General features: G+C 43.7%; 1 protein-coding gene across 1 annotated transcript in view; it reads right to left on the reverse strand.

Annotated features, from left to right (window-relative positions):
- The window catches only part of BLTP3A (bridge-like lipid transfer protein family member 3A), a 145,397-nt gene that overhangs the window by 8,535 nt on the left and 114,650 nt on the right, over positions 1–22,212 (reverse strand). Inside the window, exons 13-20 of the mRNA XM_060231451.1 lie at positions 16,434–16,627; positions 14,239–15,758; positions 9,253–9,449; positions 7,707–7,858; positions 7,453–7,603; positions 6,256–6,521; positions 3,944–4,052; positions 3,539–3,642 (exon numbers count right to left, since the gene is read on the reverse strand). Coding sequence (XP_060087434.1) covers positions 3,539–3,642; positions 3,944–4,052; positions 6,256–6,521; positions 7,453–7,603; positions 7,707–7,858; positions 9,253–9,449; positions 14,239–15,758; positions 16,434–16,627 — 2,693 coding nt within the window. The remainder of the gene's footprint in view (positions 1–3,538; positions 3,643–3,943; positions 4,053–6,255; positions 6,522–7,452; positions 7,604–7,706; positions 7,859–9,252; positions 9,450–14,238; positions 15,759–16,433; positions 16,628–22,212) is intronic.

Raw genomic sequence — 22,212 nt, forward strand, 5'->3', positions numbered from 1 at the left:
TGGGATTCCTTCTTTTTTGTGTGTATCCTTCATTTTTTATTCTTTTTTTGTATCACCAAATAGGGGAATTTTTTTTCTATTTTCTATTATTTTTTGCCTTTTTGGGGGGGGGAGTGCCTGATTTCCATTTTTTTTTGTTTGGATCATTGGTTTAACTTTTAATTGTGGATCTCATTCTTGGATTATAAATAGGGCATTCAATCCTGGATTACAAATTTACACCTTGGAGTTTCTGGAATTTGAAGTTATTTGAAAGATGCTGTGGTGATTTGAACTTCAACTGAAGCAGCAATGCTAGAGGACTTGTAAGAGTGAATTGTTGTTGCAGTGATCTGAATTGTTTTGCTTATTGACTACTTAGTGTAGTTGGCTAAAAAGCTTTGTTTATTATTACTTTTATCATTGTTTTGGCTCTCACAAATTGTTGATAGAAGCTAGAAGGTTGTTTTCTTTTACAATAAGGACATTGCTTGGTGAAGATTAGCTTATCTGTTATAAACAGGAACACAGTGTTTCAAAACAAATGTTGAAGAGGCATTACTGAATTTTGTGGCTGTGAGTGTGCTTACTCTAATAAGAATGGAAAATAAAGCTGGGATTAGCTTCAAAGAAACAGTAAAAAAAAAAGAAAACGGGGAAGGAAAGCCACCATTTGCTTCCCCTAATGCTTCACCTGGGCCAGGGAAATTTACAACCATGCAGGGAGATATGAAAGAAATGCAAAATACCCTAATGACTGCAATAACACAGCTGACTACCAAAGTAGATAATATTGGTGAACAGATGGCAGAGATCAAACAAGAGCTTTTGGAGAACAGCAAACAGACAGCTGAGACCGACAAAGCCTTAAAAGTACTAGATGGTCAGGTGACAGAGAATATTCGAAAGGTGGAACATCTGGAAAAAGAACAGAATATACACGATTCTAGACTCTTGCAACTGGAAGTAGACAGAGCCGCTTACATGCTGAGGTTTGAAAATATACCAGAAGAGAAATCTGAAGATTTACAGAAAATTTTAAGTGAAGCTTTGGCTGAAATTTCACAGGTGACTTTGCAGAGGTTGGAAGAAGAGTTTGATTGTTAGACGGGTGCCATTGAGTTATTCAAGACGAAACAAATTACCTAGTGAAGTCCATTTGAGACTCACAAGAAAGAGGACTAAAGATGACATTTTGAAGCAAGTAAGAGACAGACCTATGATGATAGCTGGAAACATGGTGAAAGTTTTAAGAGAAGTACCTTGGCCTGTAAGACAAAAGAGGAGAGTATATCAAGCATTAACAGATTTTTTAAGAGGAAGAGAAATATCCTACATGTGGCTAATGCCAGAAGGCCTTCTTTTTACTTACCAGGAGAACAGATACAGGATTAACTCCATTTTCAAAGCTCAGAACTTTCTGGATAGAGTGAGGGAAAAAGAAGGCAAAGAAAAGGACGAGGAGGAGGAGGAAGAAAGCTCTGGTGAAGAGAATCCAAATGAACCACGGAGATATCATACAAGACAGCATTAAAAAAAAATAAGAAAGATAATGATAAGCAAAACCCATAATGGCTTCAATAGTTTCAATTAATGTTAATGGACTCAACTCTCCTGCCAAAAAGAGGAAGACTTTTAGATATTTGACAAAAATGGAAATGGATATAATCTGCTTACAAGAAACACATATTTAACTAAAGATCAACATCTTTTGAAAAATAAAAAACTTGGTAACTTATTTATAGCAACAGACATGAACAAGAAGAAAAGGGGAGTTGCAACATACATTAAAGATAAATTTAACCCAGAACTGCAGTATGCTTCTGAAGATGGAAGAATTCTATTACTGGAAATTACAGTGGAGAATAAAAAAATTCTACTGGTAAATATCTATGCCCCAAATGATCACCAAGAGAAATTTTTTCGAGATTAGCATCTGAGATTATCAAATTTGGACTATGTAAAATATTGCCTAATGAGAGATTTCAATGCAGTTTCTGATAGACAAGTGGACAAAAAAATGCACAAACAGATTAAAAGTAAAGGTCTTCAGTTGCCAACAAATTTTTGGAAAATAGCAGAAGAAATGGATCTAGTTGACGTATGGAGAACAAGATATCCTAACTCCAAAGACTTTACTTACTATTCCTCTAGCCACCAAACTTGGTCAAGAATCGATATGTGCTGGCTCTCTGCAAGTATGATTAAAGATTTAGTTGACACAGAAATTCAACCAAGAGTTATTTCTGACCATAGCCCTGTAATGATAAAGCTCAAAGGTCCACGGATGAGAAGACCATGGAGGTTAAATACTTCAATTTTGAAAGATAAAGACCTTCTCAAAGAATCTAAGGTGGAAATGGAATCTTTTTTCAAACAGAACATAACACAAGAGGTAAAGATGCAAGTGGTTTGGGACACTGCTAAAGCTTACTATAGGGGCCTTGCAATTAGATATAGTATTAAGAAAAAGAAAGAAAGAACTGAAAATTTCCAAAACCTAATGTTACAAGCTGAAGAAGCTGAAAAGAATCTTAAAAAACATCCAACAAAACATGAGTTTCAAAAAAAGGTTAAAGAAATGCAACACAAATTGAATTTGATTCTTATGGAGGAAATGAAGATTAAGTTGAGGTACGCTAGACAAAATTTTTTTGAACATGCTAATAAGCCTGGAAGGTGGCTGGCTTATAGGATGAGAAAAGAAAAGGTCAAAAGAATAATTTTGACATTCTTCACTATTTCTTATTAACTTCTCACACCTACTATACAATTTAGTTCACACTAACTGCCATTATGTACAATGAAAGAGATTATTAAATATTTTTACTAGGCCCACTAATTACCTAAAATCTAGTGTAACTTTCTACAGAACAATGCAGTTTTATATATCAGAAATAATTTGATTTGATCTTTTATATACTAATATGAACAAATTGTTATCAAAGGTTGTCTGAAGACACTACACTCTACTGTTATAATCAGATATTTAGTGATCTATTTTGTTGTTCTCCACAGCTTGGCTTTTAAGCTTTCCTTCCATTCGTGGCCTCATCACATGTTGCATTCCTCCATGGCAGATCACATTCCTCCAGCAATGGGTGCTTTCTGGCTTACTGTAAGACACTGGTTTTGCATGAGCCCATGTGCCTAGTGCTGAAGGAACATGTTCTGCATCATAGCACTGCCACAACAGAAAAAAGGTGCTGTTGAAGCGGAAACAAGGCAAAAGATCCAAACCATTATTTAGTATTGCACAGATAAGCATCTTAATCAGTTCTGTTATTTATGATATTTTCCTAAAACTATATTTATTAGCAAATATTGTGCTTCAGAGAGCAGGGTTTTTTTTAAAAAAAATGCAATATTGCTGTATCCAAGGCCTCAGTAAGACCTTCCTTCAGAAAACAAGTAGAGAAACTGATGTCAAAGTATCCATAAAGACAACAGAAATATGTCTATAAAGGGATATAAATAAACACAGATGTATTTGTTTATATCTATTTCTCTACTTTTTACATTGTCAACTATTTATACTTTGTTACAAGACATGACATACCTGTAGTTCATCATCTCCAGCTGTTGAAACTACAGAGATTTTCTCTACTGGAATCTGTCGTTTCTTGGGACTTTTCTGCACAGATGATTCTTCCCCTTTTGCATCTGGAAAGAAATATGGAAAGTAATGTAGAAATCATATGTATGATGACACTTATACCATGGAGGTTGTTTTAGAGTATTCACTCAGACTGATTACCTAAGTATACGGGAAGGGAATAGCTGGACAGCAATATTCAAAGTACTTATGATCTACTCACCTTCTTTATCTACCATCTAATGCTTAGCTTATGTCATATTAATAATAAATTGGCTTTAACAGTAGAAAGGAGAACAGAAACTACAGGTTTTTAGGTATTTTAACTCTATCCAGGGCCACTGACATGGAATGTTCTATGGCACTTACCTGTTATACAGAACACTCCATCATCATTACACTGAACAACAATGTGATCTGCTGCAAGAATGATAGGAATAGAACCAGGAGAAGTAGGATATACTCGAGGTCTATCATCCTACAAGACAAAGAATATTAGCTTGGCTACAGAACAGTTCTCTTTCCCAAATTCTTACATTAACTGTTGCTAATGCCCTTACATTCCATGCCATTAAACAGAAAACAATTGTGAAAACAGAAGTCTGGATCCAATTAATAGCTAGAATCTCAAGGAACTGAAGAAAGTATATAACGTGTTTCCATGGGGGCGGGGGGCGGGAAGGCAAGTTTTCCTTTCTCAGGTCAACTCTTCACAGAATACTGCTGCAAAAAATCCCCTGACTTTTGACAGCAGTTTTTTGACAGCCTGCCACTGCAAGGGGAGGACTAAAGAGTCTCCATTTGGATCCACACCCGCATTTTTTATCCTGCCTTTTCTTTACTAAAAATGGCTGTCAAAAAGTAACACATATTTAATCAAAACAATGCACATGAAGAAATGGATAGTGATGTCAGCAACAAGAATGGCTTTGTCTTTAGTCTATGGAATTGAGATCAATTTGCTAGGGTGCAGAAAGAATCTTTCTTCTCTATTAATCTACTCACTGTTAACAGTACTAGTTGCATAGCCATGTAACATACATATGGAAGATACATAAATTTCCACCAGTAACCCTCTATACCACATTGTCCATGGTTCCCTGCCTCCTCTTCCACCCCCTCCCCAATCTCCCACACACTGGGAATTCTAAAGCCAGGAAATAAGAGGACTTTTAAAACTCTGTGGTATTGTACTTCACTGGGGTTCCCTTTCCTCAAACCCTCCTGGTGGGAGAAAATAAAAAATGACCTCTCTAGGAATTACAGAAAATTCTATGGTTTGTTACCATAGCATTTCCAGTGATTCCTAGAAAATTGTGACATCACTTCCATTTCCCCCCAGAAATTATATGCCACCATTGACCCTCCCCCAATTTCCCACTGGTTGCCAGGTTGGGCAATAATCTAGGAGAACCCTAGTCCATCCCCAAATCTCCTGGAATTTACCAACTCAGAATTGGCAAACCTAGATAACTGGTAGATGCATTCCCCCACCCTCTACCTCTCTTTCAATGTTAGAGAGCAAACTAAGCACGGTGCATATTCACTCTTATGAACAAATTTCCCCAGGACCACAAAATTACTGTCAAGGGGGTTGTCTATTTACATTCTGCAATTACTCATTCTCTGATCAGGCATACATTATTTTATCTGCATAGGGGTAGGCAAAGGAGTGGAAATCTGTAGGAAATGGTAACACAAAAAATCTTGCCATAGTTGGGTGAGAGTTCAGAAACCTGATGTGGGCTGTCTTCAAACAAGATTCCTGACTTCTCCAGGAGATGCATATCGTGTCCCCTAGACCTGGAGTCCCTTTTACTATGAAGGTGCTTCTAACAACAGCTTTTAGAAAACACTAGTGAAAAAGTAATACAGAAAATACCTCAAAGAAGAGCACAGAGGTTTGCTGATACTATCACTAGCTTACAGCTCATGTGCCATCCATGCTGATATTACAACCAGGTATGTGTTGATTGTGCAGCTCAAGCATGCTGACGATACTGCACTTGGTATTGGTAACTCTTCAACCCCAAAGCACCCTTAGACTTTATGCCTCTCCATTCAAGTTGTTTCTCAGGATTCCAAACTGTGTGCCGTTCTGACCTGATGGCCCAAATTAGCCCAGTGTCGGAAGCTAAGCAGGGTTAGCCTACCTGAACAGGAGACAACTGAAGAAGTCTAGGCAGAGCAACATCTGTTCTTCTCTTGCCCTGAAAACCTGATGGGGTCACCATAAATCAGCTGTGACTTGACAGCACTTTCCCCTCCCAAGGCTGGTGCTCTTGCCAAAGCCTTGATTAAACAGTGGAATAGAGAGATGACCTTGGCAGTATGTATGAAGGACCACCCCTCCTGTACTGTACAGCCCCCAGTGAAGTTTTTCTTCCCAAGCCCTATTCTCTGTGCTTCCACCTACAGTAGTAAGACAGATGCTGACAAGCATTGTATTGATGGTGCCTCATTTTTGGAATGCCCCTCCAACTACTTTATTGTCCTCTAAGTGTCAGGCTAAAACATTTCTCTTTACCCAGACTTTTAATTAAAGGGCTCAGGGTTTTTAAAAAAGATGTTTTAATGGTCAGAGGATCATTTATGTTTGGTTGTGTTGCTAGATAACTGTGAGGGCTGTTTTTAGGATTTTATTGTTTTTGGCTTTTTAAAATAACAGCACAAATACTTACCTTCAGTGTGATCTTGGCATCCATAATTTCAATCTTCAGGGGAATAACTTCAGGAATCACCTCATCCTCAAGGAAGGGTCCAAGGTTTGTAAGAGAGGATGTCAGCAGTTCTTTATGGTAGCTCTGGATCACCATGTGGAAAAATCCATTTCGGACAGCCAGGGGTGAATGTACTGCAGCACTCGGTCCTATTTCAAACCGTAAACACACCTCAGGCTGAGTCTGGTTGGTTTCTTCTGTTGCAGACCTTTCTGGGTTCAGATCTCCTAAAAGCATAAAAGTGATCATCATAGCAAAACTATGCTGTTGGTAATTATCTAGTAGTATCTGTCTTAGTGTTGCTAAAGATCTTGAACAAGCTGAATCGATTAAATTAACAAAGAAAAAGACAATTACTGCTTAGTTATACCCAGAAGAGTGACTGCAAGTCCATTTTGTCTGGACAACCAGTTTTCCTGATAGGATATTACACCAAAGTTGGTACTTCTAAAGAGAGTCATAGAAAATAGACTCAAACAGTTTCTTCTGCTGCCTTCAGCTATTTTATTTCAATAAGTCAGTTTTGTGTACTTCATTATCAAAATTATTAACCTTTCTTTATGCATTCATCAATTCAATATTAAGCCTCATTCATCTGTTTTAACTACCAATTCAATATCTGTCCTATTTTGCATTCTGTCCTCTAATGGGTAACAGATGTACAACTGAAGGAAAGTATCAAAATTAAGTACACCTTATACCTCCCCTTCTAAAAAAGGTAAATTAGCTGGATATTTGCGCTACTAAAATAATCTAGCACAAGAGTCTGAAGACTCAAGGAATGCAGAAAGAACACCACCATGTAAAAGTCTTTATTCTGTCTTCCACACACAAACATGCCACTCAAAAATCTAGTGACGTCTGCTTTCTGTGAAACTCCCATAATATAAATCTAGGGACTGTATAGTAGACTGAAACTGCAAAATTGTGTATGACCTAAGGCTTGGGAACACATACATCCACATAGAGGTAATGACCATTTACTCTATATACTAAAAAACCCCCCAAAACCTAAAATTATATATCTGTATCTCACAGTGTTAGATGTTTCTCACTGTGAATACAGAGCAAATCAAGGGAGTTTGCATGAGTAGATCTCTGCATATGCATCAGAGCTGCTGAAACAGTAAACAAAAGTTCCACTGGCCAATAACATACCTTCATAATTACTCTCCAGATAGTGCCACATTCTTATATTTCCCAGTTGTTCAGGAGTTACCTCCATAACTTGAAGGGCTAGTGCCATATCATTTCCTTTTGTCTCTATCACACAGTTTACTTCATTCATTTTCAGAATCAAAACAGATACCTAAAACAGGAACACAGAACATCTGATCACAGCAGCAGAGTTGATGTCTTAAACTTTGCAGTGAGGGGGGGAAAAAGAAATCAGGGAAAGGGCAGAATCTAACCAGCTGAGGGTTGGAGTCATCTCCACTCTGAGAAGCTGAACTGTTGATATATGTTGATTCTCTCTCCTCATCTGTCACTGGGCTTTTTCTGTTGTCTGCATCATTAAGAATCTGAGGAAGGTGTCCTGGGGTATGAGGTTCCAGGCTGGACTCTACAGAAGAATTAAGACTTTGAGAATCAGTTTTGCCTTTGATTTCACAAGTTTTGGTTTCCACTTCTTGTAAATAACTCCTGGAATCTGTCATTATACACCTTGAATGTTAAAATCAATCTAAAATGCCACATTTCTGCAGCGCTAAGGAGAAATTTGTTTTGAACATGGACACTGAAGTTCTAACATGAATGCTCCAGAGCTGAAGCATTTTTGTCCTACCACCTTCCACCATGCCCATCACTATAGTATTTTCACTGTGTAATTCTATTTCAAAAAGTACAAGTTGATGATGACTTTGTGGAATTTAGGCATTCTGTCAGCTCCCATAATTGAAAATTATCTGCATAACTGAAAACATACACATACAAATATAAAAACAGTAGCTCCAGCATTTACATCTTATGAGAAGTTATGAACAGTTGCTCTAATAACTTGGCAGAGGTATTCTGGATTTTGAAATGAAACCTCAGCCTCATAAATCTGCTTGCAATTTAAGACCACATTTACACTGAAGGAAGAACTGTGAGAAAAAACAATGCATGATAATTGAAAATAAGTTATTTCTTTTGGTCAGTATTTTATGTCCTACTATGTATTTATACCACTTAGGACATTTAAACTACTTAGGTGGCCATCAAAATGTATGAAAATAAAATAAAATAGGATTACTGAGAAACCTTTATCAATAATGTAAATCTGAAGAAAAGGGCAGCCCAAATTTATCTGGCAATGCAGAAAGTAAGTGTTAAGAAGGCAGTAAGCGCTAGTTTTATCATCCCCATCCCCCAACCTGAACATCACTTCCCACATACTATAGTTAGGAAGAAGTCCTCCTATTATAATGATTGCTGTTTTCTGCTAGCTTCCTAAAAGACAGGAATGGGAAAAAAAGAGTCTGAAACACAGAATAATTAAATGGGGCACAAATATCACAAATAGCTACATATAAAAATTTCAAAAAATAGCTATGCTAAGGGGTACTTCGCTTTGGCCTGTTTTATGTAGAAAATGTTTGGCATAACAAGACTTTCTAAATTTTGGGCAAAAATAATACTACAGATTTTCAGTCAAAGATACACTTACTACTTCAGATCAGTTTGTGAAATCAACCGTCTCCAACCCCAACATTTCACAGTCCTAGACTGACTGTCGGTTTTCTGGTCTACTTTTCTTCTGCTTCTCTCTTTCCCTGAGGTGCCACTGCATAGTCATCAATTCACTGTAGTGAATTTTACCCTCAGATATTACTGTATTATCTCTCAGCTACCCAAGGGATCTCCCTGTGCTATACTTTTGACAAAGCTTGTAGCTGTTTTTTTTATAACCAAGTATTTTTAGTTCACTTTAATGAGATTATAATGGGAGAGGAAATATAAGTAAGTTCTGATTACCTGCATCCATAAGCATCACAAAACCATCACTGCCATCACTGTCCAGAGACAGCCTATCTTCAGGACCACTGCCATCAAGTGAGCTGGTATCAAAGGAATGCTGGGAAGCAGTCCTCTTCATGGAGAAGAATCGCATACGGTTGCCACTGCCTCCCACTGGAGTCAATGACCCCTCTTCAGCCTTAGGTGCTGGATCCCTACCAACAAGACAAATAAAAGATGTTTAGTATTCATGGACTGTGCCAAGATTCACAGTTATAACAGTAAAAGACCTTTCATTATGATGAGTGGTCTTTGGAGGAAGGATAACTACCATGATATTGGGAATTGGAAACATGCTCTGTATACAGGCTTCAACATACTGCAACCTTAAATGTTCCCTATCATTTAAAGGCTAGTTGTGCTATAAGGTAGATCTTGGTTCATGAGGTGGGTGTTGCACTGTGAGATAGATATTCATCCATTTGGTGTGAGGTAGGTGTTTTGTTATAAAGTGGATGTTGTTTGGGTTGTGTGTTGGTCCTCCTCACCCCCATCCCCACCAAACACTGAGGGGATGGAATGCTTATCTACAGCCACAATGTCCTCAATGAGGGAGGCAAGCTGGAGGCATATGGATGCAGACATGGAAAGTCTGAAAGTGCTGATCTGGGGAGGGCATTAATCATAAAGAGATGGGTGCGGGGGAGGAGACTGGAAACACCAGTTCTTGCAGGGAAAGATATGATGAAGAGACATGTGTGATGGGGGAATGCTAGAAGTGCTGATTCTTGGTGGAACACAACTCGTGAGGAAGATACGGATGGGGGGGGGGAGGCTGTTCTTAATGGGACATAAGTTGTAAGGAGGAGGTGTTCATAAATCCCAGCAAGGGGGAATGGGGTGGAGTGGCTCTTGAGCGTGAGGGAGAAATTTCTTTTAACATGGAAACATAGCTCTGGGTGAGAGCAGCCACAGCCAAAATCCATCTCCCTGGTAGGGTGGGTGAAGGAAGGCTGGTTGCACTTATTCTTGGTGTGACACAAGTTGTGAGGCTGATGTGGACGGCGGGAGGTTGGAAGCAACCATTCTTAGTGAGACACAAGTCATGAGGAAGCAGAAGTGGATGGGGAAGGATGGAAATTATGATACTTAGTGGGACACATTTTGTGAGGCAGACATGGATGGGGTGAGGCTAGAAGCAATTACTTTTGTGGAGACAGATATGGTGAAGAGACATGTGGATGAGGGAAGGCTGGAAGTGACTATTCTTGGGGAGACAGTATTCATGAAGAGATGGATTTGGGGGAAGCTGGAAGCAACTATTCTTGGGAGGACAGAAATCATGAAGAGGTGGATGTGGGAACGTGGGGAGAGTGGGTACTGGATCTTTACTCCCCAAGGTACAGAGAGGGATAAGCCCAGCAGGCAGAGGTTGACCTTGAGAAAAGCCAACATCTACCAGGTCAAGGGCCAGGTGGAAGAATGGAGGAAGCTTGAGGTTATCTACCAGGTGGGAGAACACCCATCCACTCTGGACACTGGTAGGGGGCCAGGAGAGGAGACTCATGGCCGCACAGGACAGGTCACCCCAGAGGCAGTCTTGTGTGACCAGTATTCCAGGGGACTGTAGTCAGAGGGCTCAGGGTACTTGGCAAGGCACTCCTTCACCATCAAGTCTGTGAGTCCTCCATCACGGCATGCCTGGCCTCCTTGATGCCACCAACCTCAAAGTTCACCACTGAGGACCAGTACTGGAGATCCTTCCTGGCTGGACTCTTGGGGGTTGAGGTATTGGGCTGCTCCTCCTACTCCTTTTTCCCTCCTTGTTCCCTCTAGTCACATTGGTTGGCCTGCAGCCTCCGCACTTCTTTGCACAGGTCCTGCCTTCATTATAGAAGCTCAGCATCATGCAGAACAACACTGTTCTCAAATGCAGGCCATTCTGTACTCCCCCTCTCCTTGCAGATAGGATGCAACTGGGCAGCCACACCTGCTGGCAACCTCTCTGTGAAAGCCCTGGCCCCTGGGAGAAGAGCTGCCTCCTCCTCCATTGCAGAGGCTGGCACCCAGTCCAACCTCCAGCTGGCTGTATGAGAGCAGAGGACATCAATGGTGTCCTGGAATGGCTTCAGGATATACACCATTAAAGAAAGGATCAGCCAGTCATTGGAGCTTCCACTGAGCTCCTGTGCAGGATGGGCATGGAGGAGATAATGTCCTGCACTGTGCTCTTCTGCTCCACCAGATGTGCAATCAGTGCATAGATGGAATCTCAGCGGGTAGGATGTCCTGTATGAGTTAGTGTTCAAGCTCTTCCCTCCATTTTGCCTCTTGTGCAGCTGGCAGGCAGACTTGACACTGACACTGAAAGAGAAGTGAGCAGCCAGGCACCAGCAGGTCTCCAACAAGGAGTGCATTTCAAGTGTGCCCATGTCCCAGGTGGGCTTGACACTGCTCCCCAGCCTAAGAGCACCCTCACCATCAGGTGCAGGCTGAGGCATGCAGCCTTCCTCACTACCAGCATGTTGGCACTGGTGTCTGTGACTATGCAGTCATGGACGATGTCATCCATGCCCACCAACTCCCTTAGGCTAGCCTGGATCACAGCAGTGAAGTTCTTCTCCTGTGCATGGAGCAAAACCACTTTATAGCCAGGCAATAGCACTGTTCCCACCTCCTTGGGCTCTGATCTTACCCCAGCTATCCAGAGGTCCTCTGGTTGCCACCAGGGGCCCAGAAAGGAGAGGAAGCTGTGCTGCTGGCTGCTCCACAGGTCTGCTGTGAAGTGCATGGTCCACCCTTGTACTTTGGACAGCTCGGCCTTGACCATCTCCACCAAAGAGTCGTGCAAGGAGGACCAGACTTGCTGGCTCAGGGTCCTCCACAAGGGAATGGAATACCACAAAGCAATGTAGCGCAGCAACTAGCAGAAGGCCACATCCTCCACCATAGACAAAGGTTGACCATCCACAACAACCATCTCACCGATGAGATGAATGATTGCTTCCTGGGCCTTCCCCCAGTCCTTCTGCTTGGCAGTACCAGTGTCCCTATAGGAATGACCTCCTGGAGGGTAGGTTGCATGGAGACTCCACTCCCACCCATAGCACCCTCAGTGTCTTTGTTTGGAGGGGACTCCCACTCCCCCCCTTCTCCCTGCTGAGGCAAAGCAGGCCTCTTCTTCCTCCTGCTGGGAGCCATTCTTTGCTCTGCAGGCAACAGACTTGGGTGTGCCCGTTGCTGGTGCCTGTGGAGGGTGGAGGATGATAAGCGGTGGGGGTTCGAGCTCTTCCACATCTGGACATTGCACACCCAACACTTTGGCATGCAAGAATCATTGAGGAGGGTGCAGAAATATTCTCAAAACCACGGACTGGAAACAGGAACCCAAAACTGAGCAGCTGGGAAGCTTACCCACTGTGATCTAGTGCTGAACTGGGAGGACTGATGGACGGATGGTCTTGAGGTGGAAGCAGCCCCAATGAGTTGGGATGTGGAGGGGCTGGATGTTTCCCACCACACTCTAATTCAATACTCTCAGATTTCTCATCTGCAAACAATTTTAGCAACTGCTGTGGTTTTGGCAATGAGTCCATCCCCAAATACATATCAGGTAAAAAAAGGCTCTGCCTCTGAGAACCCTGGTGACACCTCAGTACAACAAGGCACCGCTGGGCTGACAGGATGGGATTGTTCCACAGGGACGGGGTCTGTGTGTTGGGGGACGGACTTCTTCCCCCCACAACAAGCACCCCTGTCCCACATTCTCACCTTCATAACACAGAGGGGTGCTGACAATTAGGCAAGATAATAGATCCTCAGCAGAGGCACCCACTAGCTGAGCCCCTCTGCTCAGCTTGAATAGAGGGACAGGTGATGGCTCAGAGTCCTGAGCCCACCAGACACCCGAATCCTATTGTTCACACTACTGAGGAATGACTTCCAGTTCCCCTCCCCCCACCTCCAACTCCCTCTCAGCTTAACTGCCTAACAGTAAAAACAGCTACATGTGAGCTGGGGCTATATAGTCTTGCTGGCAACTAGTGCTGCCTGCCATGCTTTGGAGGGCCATTGTTGGTGTTCCCAGTGCTGCAGAAGTCTATCCCCCCCTCCAGTTACTTTGACAATTAATTGACTGGTGCTAGCATGTCTGCCTCATGAACTACCAACATGAACTACATGAACCTCAATAAAAACATGGTGGTTCATGAAAGATGCAATTGCAGAAACAGCAGCTCACAAACCACAAACTGGACAATTTTTGTGATGAGGTTCATGGTCATCCCTAGCCAGAGGTGCTGAAGAAGCTTTTCCCTCACTGAAAACTTATTTATTTATTTACTTTGGATTTATATGTTGCCCATTCCACAAGCAGATTCTGGGCAGCTAACCTTGTGCATTGTCCTCTTGTGCAGTACTTTATTGGCACCCATTGATTTATTTGGGAGGAAGTAATGAAATGTACCAGTGGGTAGACTCTAATTTTGCCTCCATATCCAAGTTATCTCCATATTTCTAACAAGGTTTTCGGTGTGACGAAATTTAGTAGATTGATTTTTATATTGACTGATTGTGTAGAAAGAAAAAAATCAGATTCCATTTATCCTCATGCCACTCATGAAAAGACAAGCGCTATTTATGCCCTATAGTAGCTAAGGAAGAAACAGCCAAAATGGCTGTCTCAAAGGAGATAGCCTGTCCCACAGGGAGCCAACAGTCAGGCAGAGAACTGGAAGTCTTCTGTGCAATAGTGGTATCGTCCTACTACTTTGGAATAAAAAGGGACAGACATTAAGACCTTTGAGTTCAACTCCAATAAAATGATGGATTTAACTGGCATTTTACCAACTTTCCCATAAACTATACTGAAAAGCAAACTCATTGTGAAGACTTTGAAACAAAAGTCCCACCTTCAGTATCATAGAGAGCATAGATATGGCAGCCAATAATTACCATAGCCAACCAGCACCCTCTCTATGATGCAGCCAGGATAGAGTAACTCACTTGGTTTGAGGAAGGAACAGCATTTTCTGCATAGTAGAAGCCATTTTTTCCTTGCTCAGGCTGAAAGCATCTTTTGTCATAGACATGGCTTCTTTGGTGAGGTCCATAGTCACATGCAAGGCTTCCTTGGTGGCATCCTTTGTTATATGCAAAGCACTTGATAATTCCATCTCCATGTTCTTTAAAGGGATCAGCTCTTCTTGTCCATTAAGAGAGACTTGTATGCCACCTAAAGGATCTATGACAGAAGATGGGCTGGAAGCAAGAACATGAGGAGTATGAGAGAGGCTACCAAGATCACTTGGTCTCTCTGCACCAAGAGTTTCTTCAGCTTCATGTGCTTCTTCTACAGGGCCTCTTTCTCTGGTTGCTTGGCTGTGAAACTCTTCTCCTACCAACAAGCCATCACTCTGTGATTTCAGCATTCCATCCTGCAATGTACTCATATTTGGGTTTTCAATTCCACTATCTTCTAGTGCTTTCATGAGGCTGCTGTCTCCTTTCTCAGAGCTACTATCGGATCTAAGGTCCTTTTCTTCAACAGCCAGCCCCTCCTTACTTTCTGAAGGTGAGAGTTCAGATTCTATTAGACTTGTAGTATCAGAGTCTGATGATCTAGGTTCCAATGTAGCATCTGCAGTAGGAGGCATTAGCAGGGCCACCTCAGCACTCTTGAACATGATACCAATGCAAGTAGTTATGGAATCTAGAGGCGACCCCAATACTTCCATAGTGTCTTGGGTCAATTGTTCTTGAAAAGCCTGCAGAGCTTCCTTCATCCTAAGTAGCATCAAATACTGGTAGTGATTGACTCGCACCTTCACATGTGCACTTGAATAAAGAAGCACATGAACATCAGCAGAGACTTCAACATCTTTATCATTTTCTTCATCATTAACACTACTCTCTTCTAAGACCTCCTTCACCTCTGGAGTGACAAAGACAGTCTTCAAATCCTGTTCAGTCTTTGATCTTTGGCAGAACTGTTCCTCTCTGGAAAAGTCCTGATGTTTGGCATGGTTACTAAAGGTAGTAGAAGGTTTCACTTTAACCTGCAGCTTTGATGTCTGGGCTTCTTCCCACCTCTTTGGGAGACAAGCCCACACACAGAGTGGGAATGGGTTGATAAAACTAAGGGATTTGCCTTTTGAACTCTTGGTCCCCTCAAAGTCCAGGGAGATCTGGGTGAAATTAACTGACCAAAGATCTTCAGAAGCTGAAGACTTTCTAAGAGAATGGTGAAATTTTGCATTTTTTTGAGTCTTGGTGTCCACTTGGAATGCATGGCGTAAGAAGAGGGTGTGGAGGAGGCTGAAGTTATCCTGAAATTTAGGAAACTGAGTGTAGCTGGAATGGAAGAATTCTGAAGAAGCAAATCTACGAAACAGGTTCTGGAGGGCCAAACAACTGCAGTGAGGAGCATGGCGTGTGTTGGTGGCTGTCATCTCTGATGTGCGAATGGAGAGACAGTGAGGACGATCTCGGTGATTGATTACTTTCTTCTCAACTGGTATGTTCAGCTGCAGCAATCAGAGAAAAGGGGGAAGGGTTGATATAAGAACCTGGAGATAAATGATGCATGGCATTCTCTACTGGAAAACAAATAGTTATCCTTTATTCTGGGCTTTTAGTGTAGAAGATTATTATTACTAGCTCATTCTCAAAACAGCCATGTGGGACAGGGCATTAGTAATAGAAACAGAATGATAGCTGTGACTTGCCTAAGGCTATAAAATAATATCATGGCTAATAAGAGAACTGACCCAGGCTTCCTAAGATTAATACCCTATCCAACAAGACCACTTGAATGTACAATATATTAAAGAAAATAAGCCATGTACTTGTGGCCTTTTCTGTGAACCATTTGTTTAATGAAAAGCTAGTAGTTATACACTTCTGTTTACAATTGTCTTACCTGGCTTTGAATTAATTAACACTGATGGAACTGCATTAATATACTGATATATATCATGATACAGAGCTATCCATATCTTTCTCTCAAACAAGAAACATTTATGAGTGCTCCCCAATACTGCACTAAAGAAAGCTGTCAATCTTCTACAGGCTACATGAAGAGGGATCAGAAGCACAATAAGCCTTTCAGGAAAGGCAAAAAAATTGAATGGTTCCCCACTCTGCAAAGCAAGTGCCACTTTGCCCTGTAAAGTTCAAATTAGAATAGAAAACAAAGATACCTTCAGCTTAAAGCCATCCAGCCTGACATCTATGTGCTCATCCCGCTTGCCAGAGTTCTCCAGCTCGTAAATAGCTTTGAAATGCTGTAGGCTGCGATAGAGATCAAGGCAGAACAAATTCACCCAAAGCATGCTCACTGTGTCCAAGGTGAAAATCAAACCATTCAGCTGTAGGTACAGGTTTGGGCAGGGGACTGGAGAGGAGAAAAGTGCAGGTTAGCATTCCATTGGTTTGGGTAACACTAGTTGAGGGAAGAAAATGATGGTGTTTTGGTTATACAAGAGTTGCATCTGTGTAAAACTGCACAGAATCTAGCAGTACTTTGGGGGTTGCTTCTGAGTCTTATTCGTTCCATTAAATGCTTAATTCTATTTATTTCTGCTGCACCTACACTATTGGACTACACTGGCAGAGACTGGTTAAGTTTCCAGTTCCTCCCACTTAGTTCTAGGAGACAAAATTGCATTTGGTATTGTTAATTAAGAAGAATATATTGAATTTATATCCCACCCTATACTCTGAATCTCAGAGCGGTCACAATTTCCTAAATTAGCTGTAGTTAATTTAAACCGTGGCTTCCTGGACTAACCATAGTGGAGTTAAGTGCACCTCTATGTTTGGGAGAGGGGCAGTGGACAGTGCCACTGAAAATGTCATGATCCCTACATCAGGCTATAACAGCTATCCAGAATTACTACAGGTCAGGTTTCCGAAACAGCAATTTAACTCGTTATGTAACTCAGTTTGCTGCCCTGTTCAGCATTTGGAATGGAAATTAAACTGCATTCTGGTCAAATCATGGTTCATAAACTGGTAGAAAGTGACACCTGAAATGCAGTCATTGTAAATGGAAAAATTTAGGACATAGCTGAAAGGATGCAAGACTTGCGTCTCATGCCAGGTTCTGGGTTTGAGAGCAGGGGTAACTTGAGAGTTGCAGGGGAATGGTGAGTAGATTGCCAATTTTTACCATTATTCCACGAACCAAAAGCTGGGTTGAAGGAGGAGTAAAAGAAGACACTGCTTCCATCCTCCTACCCTTCTACCTTAGCAACTTTCTCAATGTTGGAAGGAAAGATGGGAAGTGGGAAGGTGGAACTGAAGAAATACAGGAGACACAATGGAAAGACAGGTTGCTTACCTGTAACTGTAGATCTTCGAGTGGTCATTTGTGCATTCACACTCATGGGATAGAGCGCCTGCGCTGATCCCCGAATCGGTACCTAAAAAGCCCGGGATTTTTTCGCGCTTGGCACCAGCGGGCATGCACAGGCATCCCAGTGTGCATGCTCACTGGCGCCAGCGCGAGGATCCTGCCAGTTCCTTCCTGACCGCTGGAAGCCCCTACTGGAGGGAGACCGTCAGCAGTGGGGAAGGAGGGCGGGTAGTGTGAATGCACAGATGACCACTCGAAGATCTACAGTTACAGGTAAGCAACCTGTCTATCTTCTTTGTGGTCTCTGTGCTTCACACTCACGGGAGATTAGCAAGCAAGACATACCTGGAGGCGGGAAGACAGTCAACCAGAAGAGACAGCTTGCAGCACCGCAGCTCCCAGACGAGTCCTCTGCTGAGCATGCACATCCAGCGCATAGTGCTTCATGAAAGCATGTGGAGAGGACCAGATGGCAGCCTTGCAAACGTCCATCAGGGAAACGCCTTTCAGGAACGCCACCAATGTCGCCATCGTTCTTGTAGAGTGTCCACGAATGGGCCCAGGAAACGGCTTCTTTCCCAACAAATAACACAGTTTAATAGTCTCAGTGAGCCATTTTGAAAGCTGCTGAGACGAGATTCTGGAACCCAACTTAGGAGCAGCATAAGAAACAAAAAGATGCTGGTCCTTACGAAAACTCTTGGAGTGACTCAAACAAAACAATAAGGCATGCTTAACATCTAGAGCATGTCACCTACGTTCCTCCGTTTTATCCTACATCCGAGGAAGGTGTAGGATAAAACGTGGGCAACCAAACTTCTAACAAGGTGAAACTGAGAAACCACCTTGGGGAGAAAAGAAATATCAGGAGCTAACGACACTCCAGACTCCTGAAAAACTAGATATGGGTAGTCACAACGCATAGCTGTGAGCTCCCCTGCACGGCGTGCTGATGTGATGGCTACCAAAAAAGCAGTCTTACAAGATAGAAGCTGTAACGAACATGTGGCCATTGGCTCGAAGGGACGCCGAGTCAATCCAACACTAAAATCAAGTCCCACAACTGTGGGGGTGATCTCGATGGAGGATGAAGTCTAAGCAAACCCTTCAAGAATCTCTTAGACTGAGGGTGTGCAAATACTGAATGCCCCTCTACTGGCTCATGGAACGCAGATATTGCTGCCAAATAAACTTTAACCGATGAAAAAGCAAGGCCAGCATCCACCAGAGATAACAAAAATTCAAAAATCACTGACAGTCCCACCCGTTGGGGTGAAACTGCAGGACTAAAAACTGAAGAAACTTCTGCAACTTCCTATCATAGGAAGCGTGGGTAGACAACTTCCTGCTGTTTAGGAAGACGTGTTGGACTCTGCTGGAGAACTCACAGGGTCGATGAACCACGCTGTCAGCTTCAGGTGAGGCACGTTGTGATGGAACACATGACCATCCTGAGCCGACAGAAGGTCCGTTCCCTCCGGAAACTGGTAGAAGACCCCCCTCGCCTGTTGAAGCAAGATCGGGAACCAGTTCTGCCAAGGCCACCATGGTGTCACCAGGATGCAGCATGGTCTCTTTTGCGATCTTGTTGACAACTCTTGTCAGCAGTGGCAGAGATGGGAACAGATATAAGCACCAACCTTCCCACGGGAACAACAGACCGTCTCCCAACGACTCTGGATCTGTGCCCCCTCTGGAACAAAACAGAGGACACTTCCGTTTTCTGGCTGTGGCAAACACATCCACATGAGGGTACCCCCAGAGCTGAAACACAGGTTGAAGGAAGCGCCACTGTATCTCCCACTCGTGCAGGGAAGTTGCACCCCTGCTCAAAGAGTCCGCTTGCATGTTGAGCACCCCTGGGAGGTGCGCAGCCTTCACAAAGATGTCGTGCTCCAGACACTCCAACCGCAGTTCCAGTGCCAGCGCACAGAGCCATCGAGAAACTGTCCCACCCTGCCTGTTGATATAACACAGGGCAGTAGTATTGTCTGTTAGCAGGGGCAACAACCTTCCCCACCACCATGGGGCGGAAAGATCGAAAAGCAAAGTGAACTGCCAGCAGTTCCAGGTAATTTATATGACAGTGAGTCAATTGGGAAGGCCAAGGGCCCCCCCCCCACACAGAGAGTCCATGTGAGCCCCCCATCCCCACAAAGACGCATCTGTGGTGATCGTCACTGTTGTTGCAGGTAGGTGGAAGGGAGCTTCCTGACAAATGTTGTCCTTTGATTTCCACCACTGCAGTGTTTGGAGTGTCACAGGTGGAATTACAAACCTCTTCCGAGGTGAGTCTCTTAAGGGTCAAAACTGTCAAAGAAACCACAGTTGCAGGCCTCTCACCCTCAACTTCGCAAAGAGCAGCACGCTTGTAGTCACCAGCATCAGCCCCAGCATCCGCTGCAGCTGCTGCGCCGTGCCCCACTTCCGACTCTGTAAAAGCTTGACAAGGTTGATGATGTCCGTGATGGAGTAAGATGTGACTTTTCCAAGTTGACCTGCAGACCTAAGGTGTGAAGAAGACGAAGAGTGATGGTAATATGGCTGGATAAACTTTCTTTCGACTCCACCACAAGGAGCCAATCGTCGATGTATGGAAAGACGACTATCCCTTGAAGCCGGAGGTGAGCATCATCATCTTGGTGAACACCCGAGATGCAGTGGACAGACCGAACAGAAGGGCTTTGAACTGGAAGTGGTGGGATCCTACTGCAAACTGAAGGAAACGCCTCCCTGAGGTCCAGCGTTGCCATCCAGTCCCCTTGGTTGATGAGAGGCAGAATTGTTTGCAGAGTGGACATTATGAACTTCTGGTACAGAATAAACTTGTTCAGATTCCGAAGGTCCATGATTGGTCTCAGACCCTCATCCCGTTTGAGAACCAGGAAATAACGAGAGTAGAAGCCTCCCGTTCTGGCCTCCACCGGGACCCGTTCTATGGCTTGTTTCTGTAGGAGGTTGTTCACCTCCGCCAGCAGAGGTGGGGAAGGGGGTGTGGTGATTACTACAGATTGGTTTGGAATCTGAGCGAAGTCTATTTTGTAGCCTTCCGCGATGATTGAAAGAGCCCACCTGTCCGTAGAGATGGACTCCCAAGGCTGGAAGGAATGGGCAGAGGCGGATAGAAGAAGTGGGGGCAGTGACGCGTACTACCAGAAAGTCAAAGACCCTGCTTTTGCGGGTGAGCACCCTTAGACTTGCCAGTGGTCTGGGCTGAAGCGTAGCGGTTTCTATTGTTCCCCCTATATGGGGACCTACTCTCAGGCTGGGCAGAGCGAGGTCTCCACTGTTGTTCTGGGGAGAATTTCTGATATGGCTTCTTGGACCAGGGTTTATGCCACTGTTTCGGTTTAGTGGCCCTAGAAGAAACCGGGACACCCAGGTTCCTTGATGTTTTTATGCTCTTATCCATCTCCTGAAGAGCATTGTCCATGGTCGAGCTGAAGAGGCCTTCTCCCTCGAAGGGCAGATCTTCAACTAAGGCCCTGGTGTCCTGCTGAAGAGCCGTCGATCTGAGCCAGGAGTGGCGGTGGAGGCAGACAGCCGATGTGATCATCTTTGCTGACACATCAACCATGTGCTTTGCTGCAGCCAGTTGTTGCTTGGCTACAGCAAAGCCTTCCTTATGCAGCTTCTTCGCAGCAGACCTCTTCTCCTCGCTCAGGGAAGACAGGAGGGGGGTGAGTTGTTCCCACACTGAATATTGGTATCTAGCCATGCATGCAGCATAGTTAGATACCTTAACCCCCAAAGCTCTAGCTGAATAAAACTTTCTTCCCACATTAACCAGCTTCTTTCCCTCCTTGTCCGGTGGGGAGGAGTGCGTCTTATGAGCCTTCGATGAGGAGGATACAACCTCCAAGTTTGGCTTCGGGTGGTTACAAAGGAATTCTGCACCAGCCTCTTGGACACGGTACATGTGGTCCAATCTCTTGATGACACAGGTGTAGAAGCCGGCTTTGCCCAGGGCTCCTTCACCGCCTGTAAAATGACCTTCATAACAGGCAAGGCAACCACCGTCGACGTATCCCGCTGCATGATGTAGAATACAGTATCGTCTACGACGGGTTGCAGTTGTGTCACCGGGAGGAAGAGTGCCATCCTCTTCACCATGTCCCCATACGACTTCAGATCCTCCAATGGTGAAATGGGAAGATCCTCAGCTGTATGCGACACTGGCGAAGACTCCAAAGCCCTGTCCGGCTCATCAGTACTGACCTCGGAGTCCGAAGATGAAGACTCCCTCCTTATCGAGTGTTTGGAAAGCACCGGCATTGAAGCTCTCACAGGTGACCAAATTGACACTGACGACCAAGCCTGGACCTCTTCCACCATCATGCCACATCTCTCAAGCGGGATGGACACCGATGCCGAGAGTGCTGCGAAATCCTCGACAGGTGAGACGCCTCGGACTGTTGGTCCCAATCAACGAATCCACGAGGAGGGTACCATTGATATGGTGGGTATGGATAGGCGTAGGGAGGCCACTGGCGCTGATCCCACGGTGGAAGCGGTGGGAAACGACGAGCTACGGTGGTTGGCTCAAGCTCTCTATGTCCCCTTGCCTGATCCAGCGGTGCCAATGACTCAATCGGTACTGAGACTTCTACCTCCGAGATAGA

This window comes from Heteronotia binoei, chromosome 2 (genome assembly GCF_032191835.1).
Source record: "Heteronotia binoei isolate CCM8104 ecotype False Entrance Well chromosome 2, APGP_CSIRO_Hbin_v1, whole genome shotgun sequence".
Lineage (NCBI taxonomy): Eukaryota > Metazoa > Chordata > Lepidosauria > Squamata > Gekkonidae > Heteronotia > Heteronotia binoei.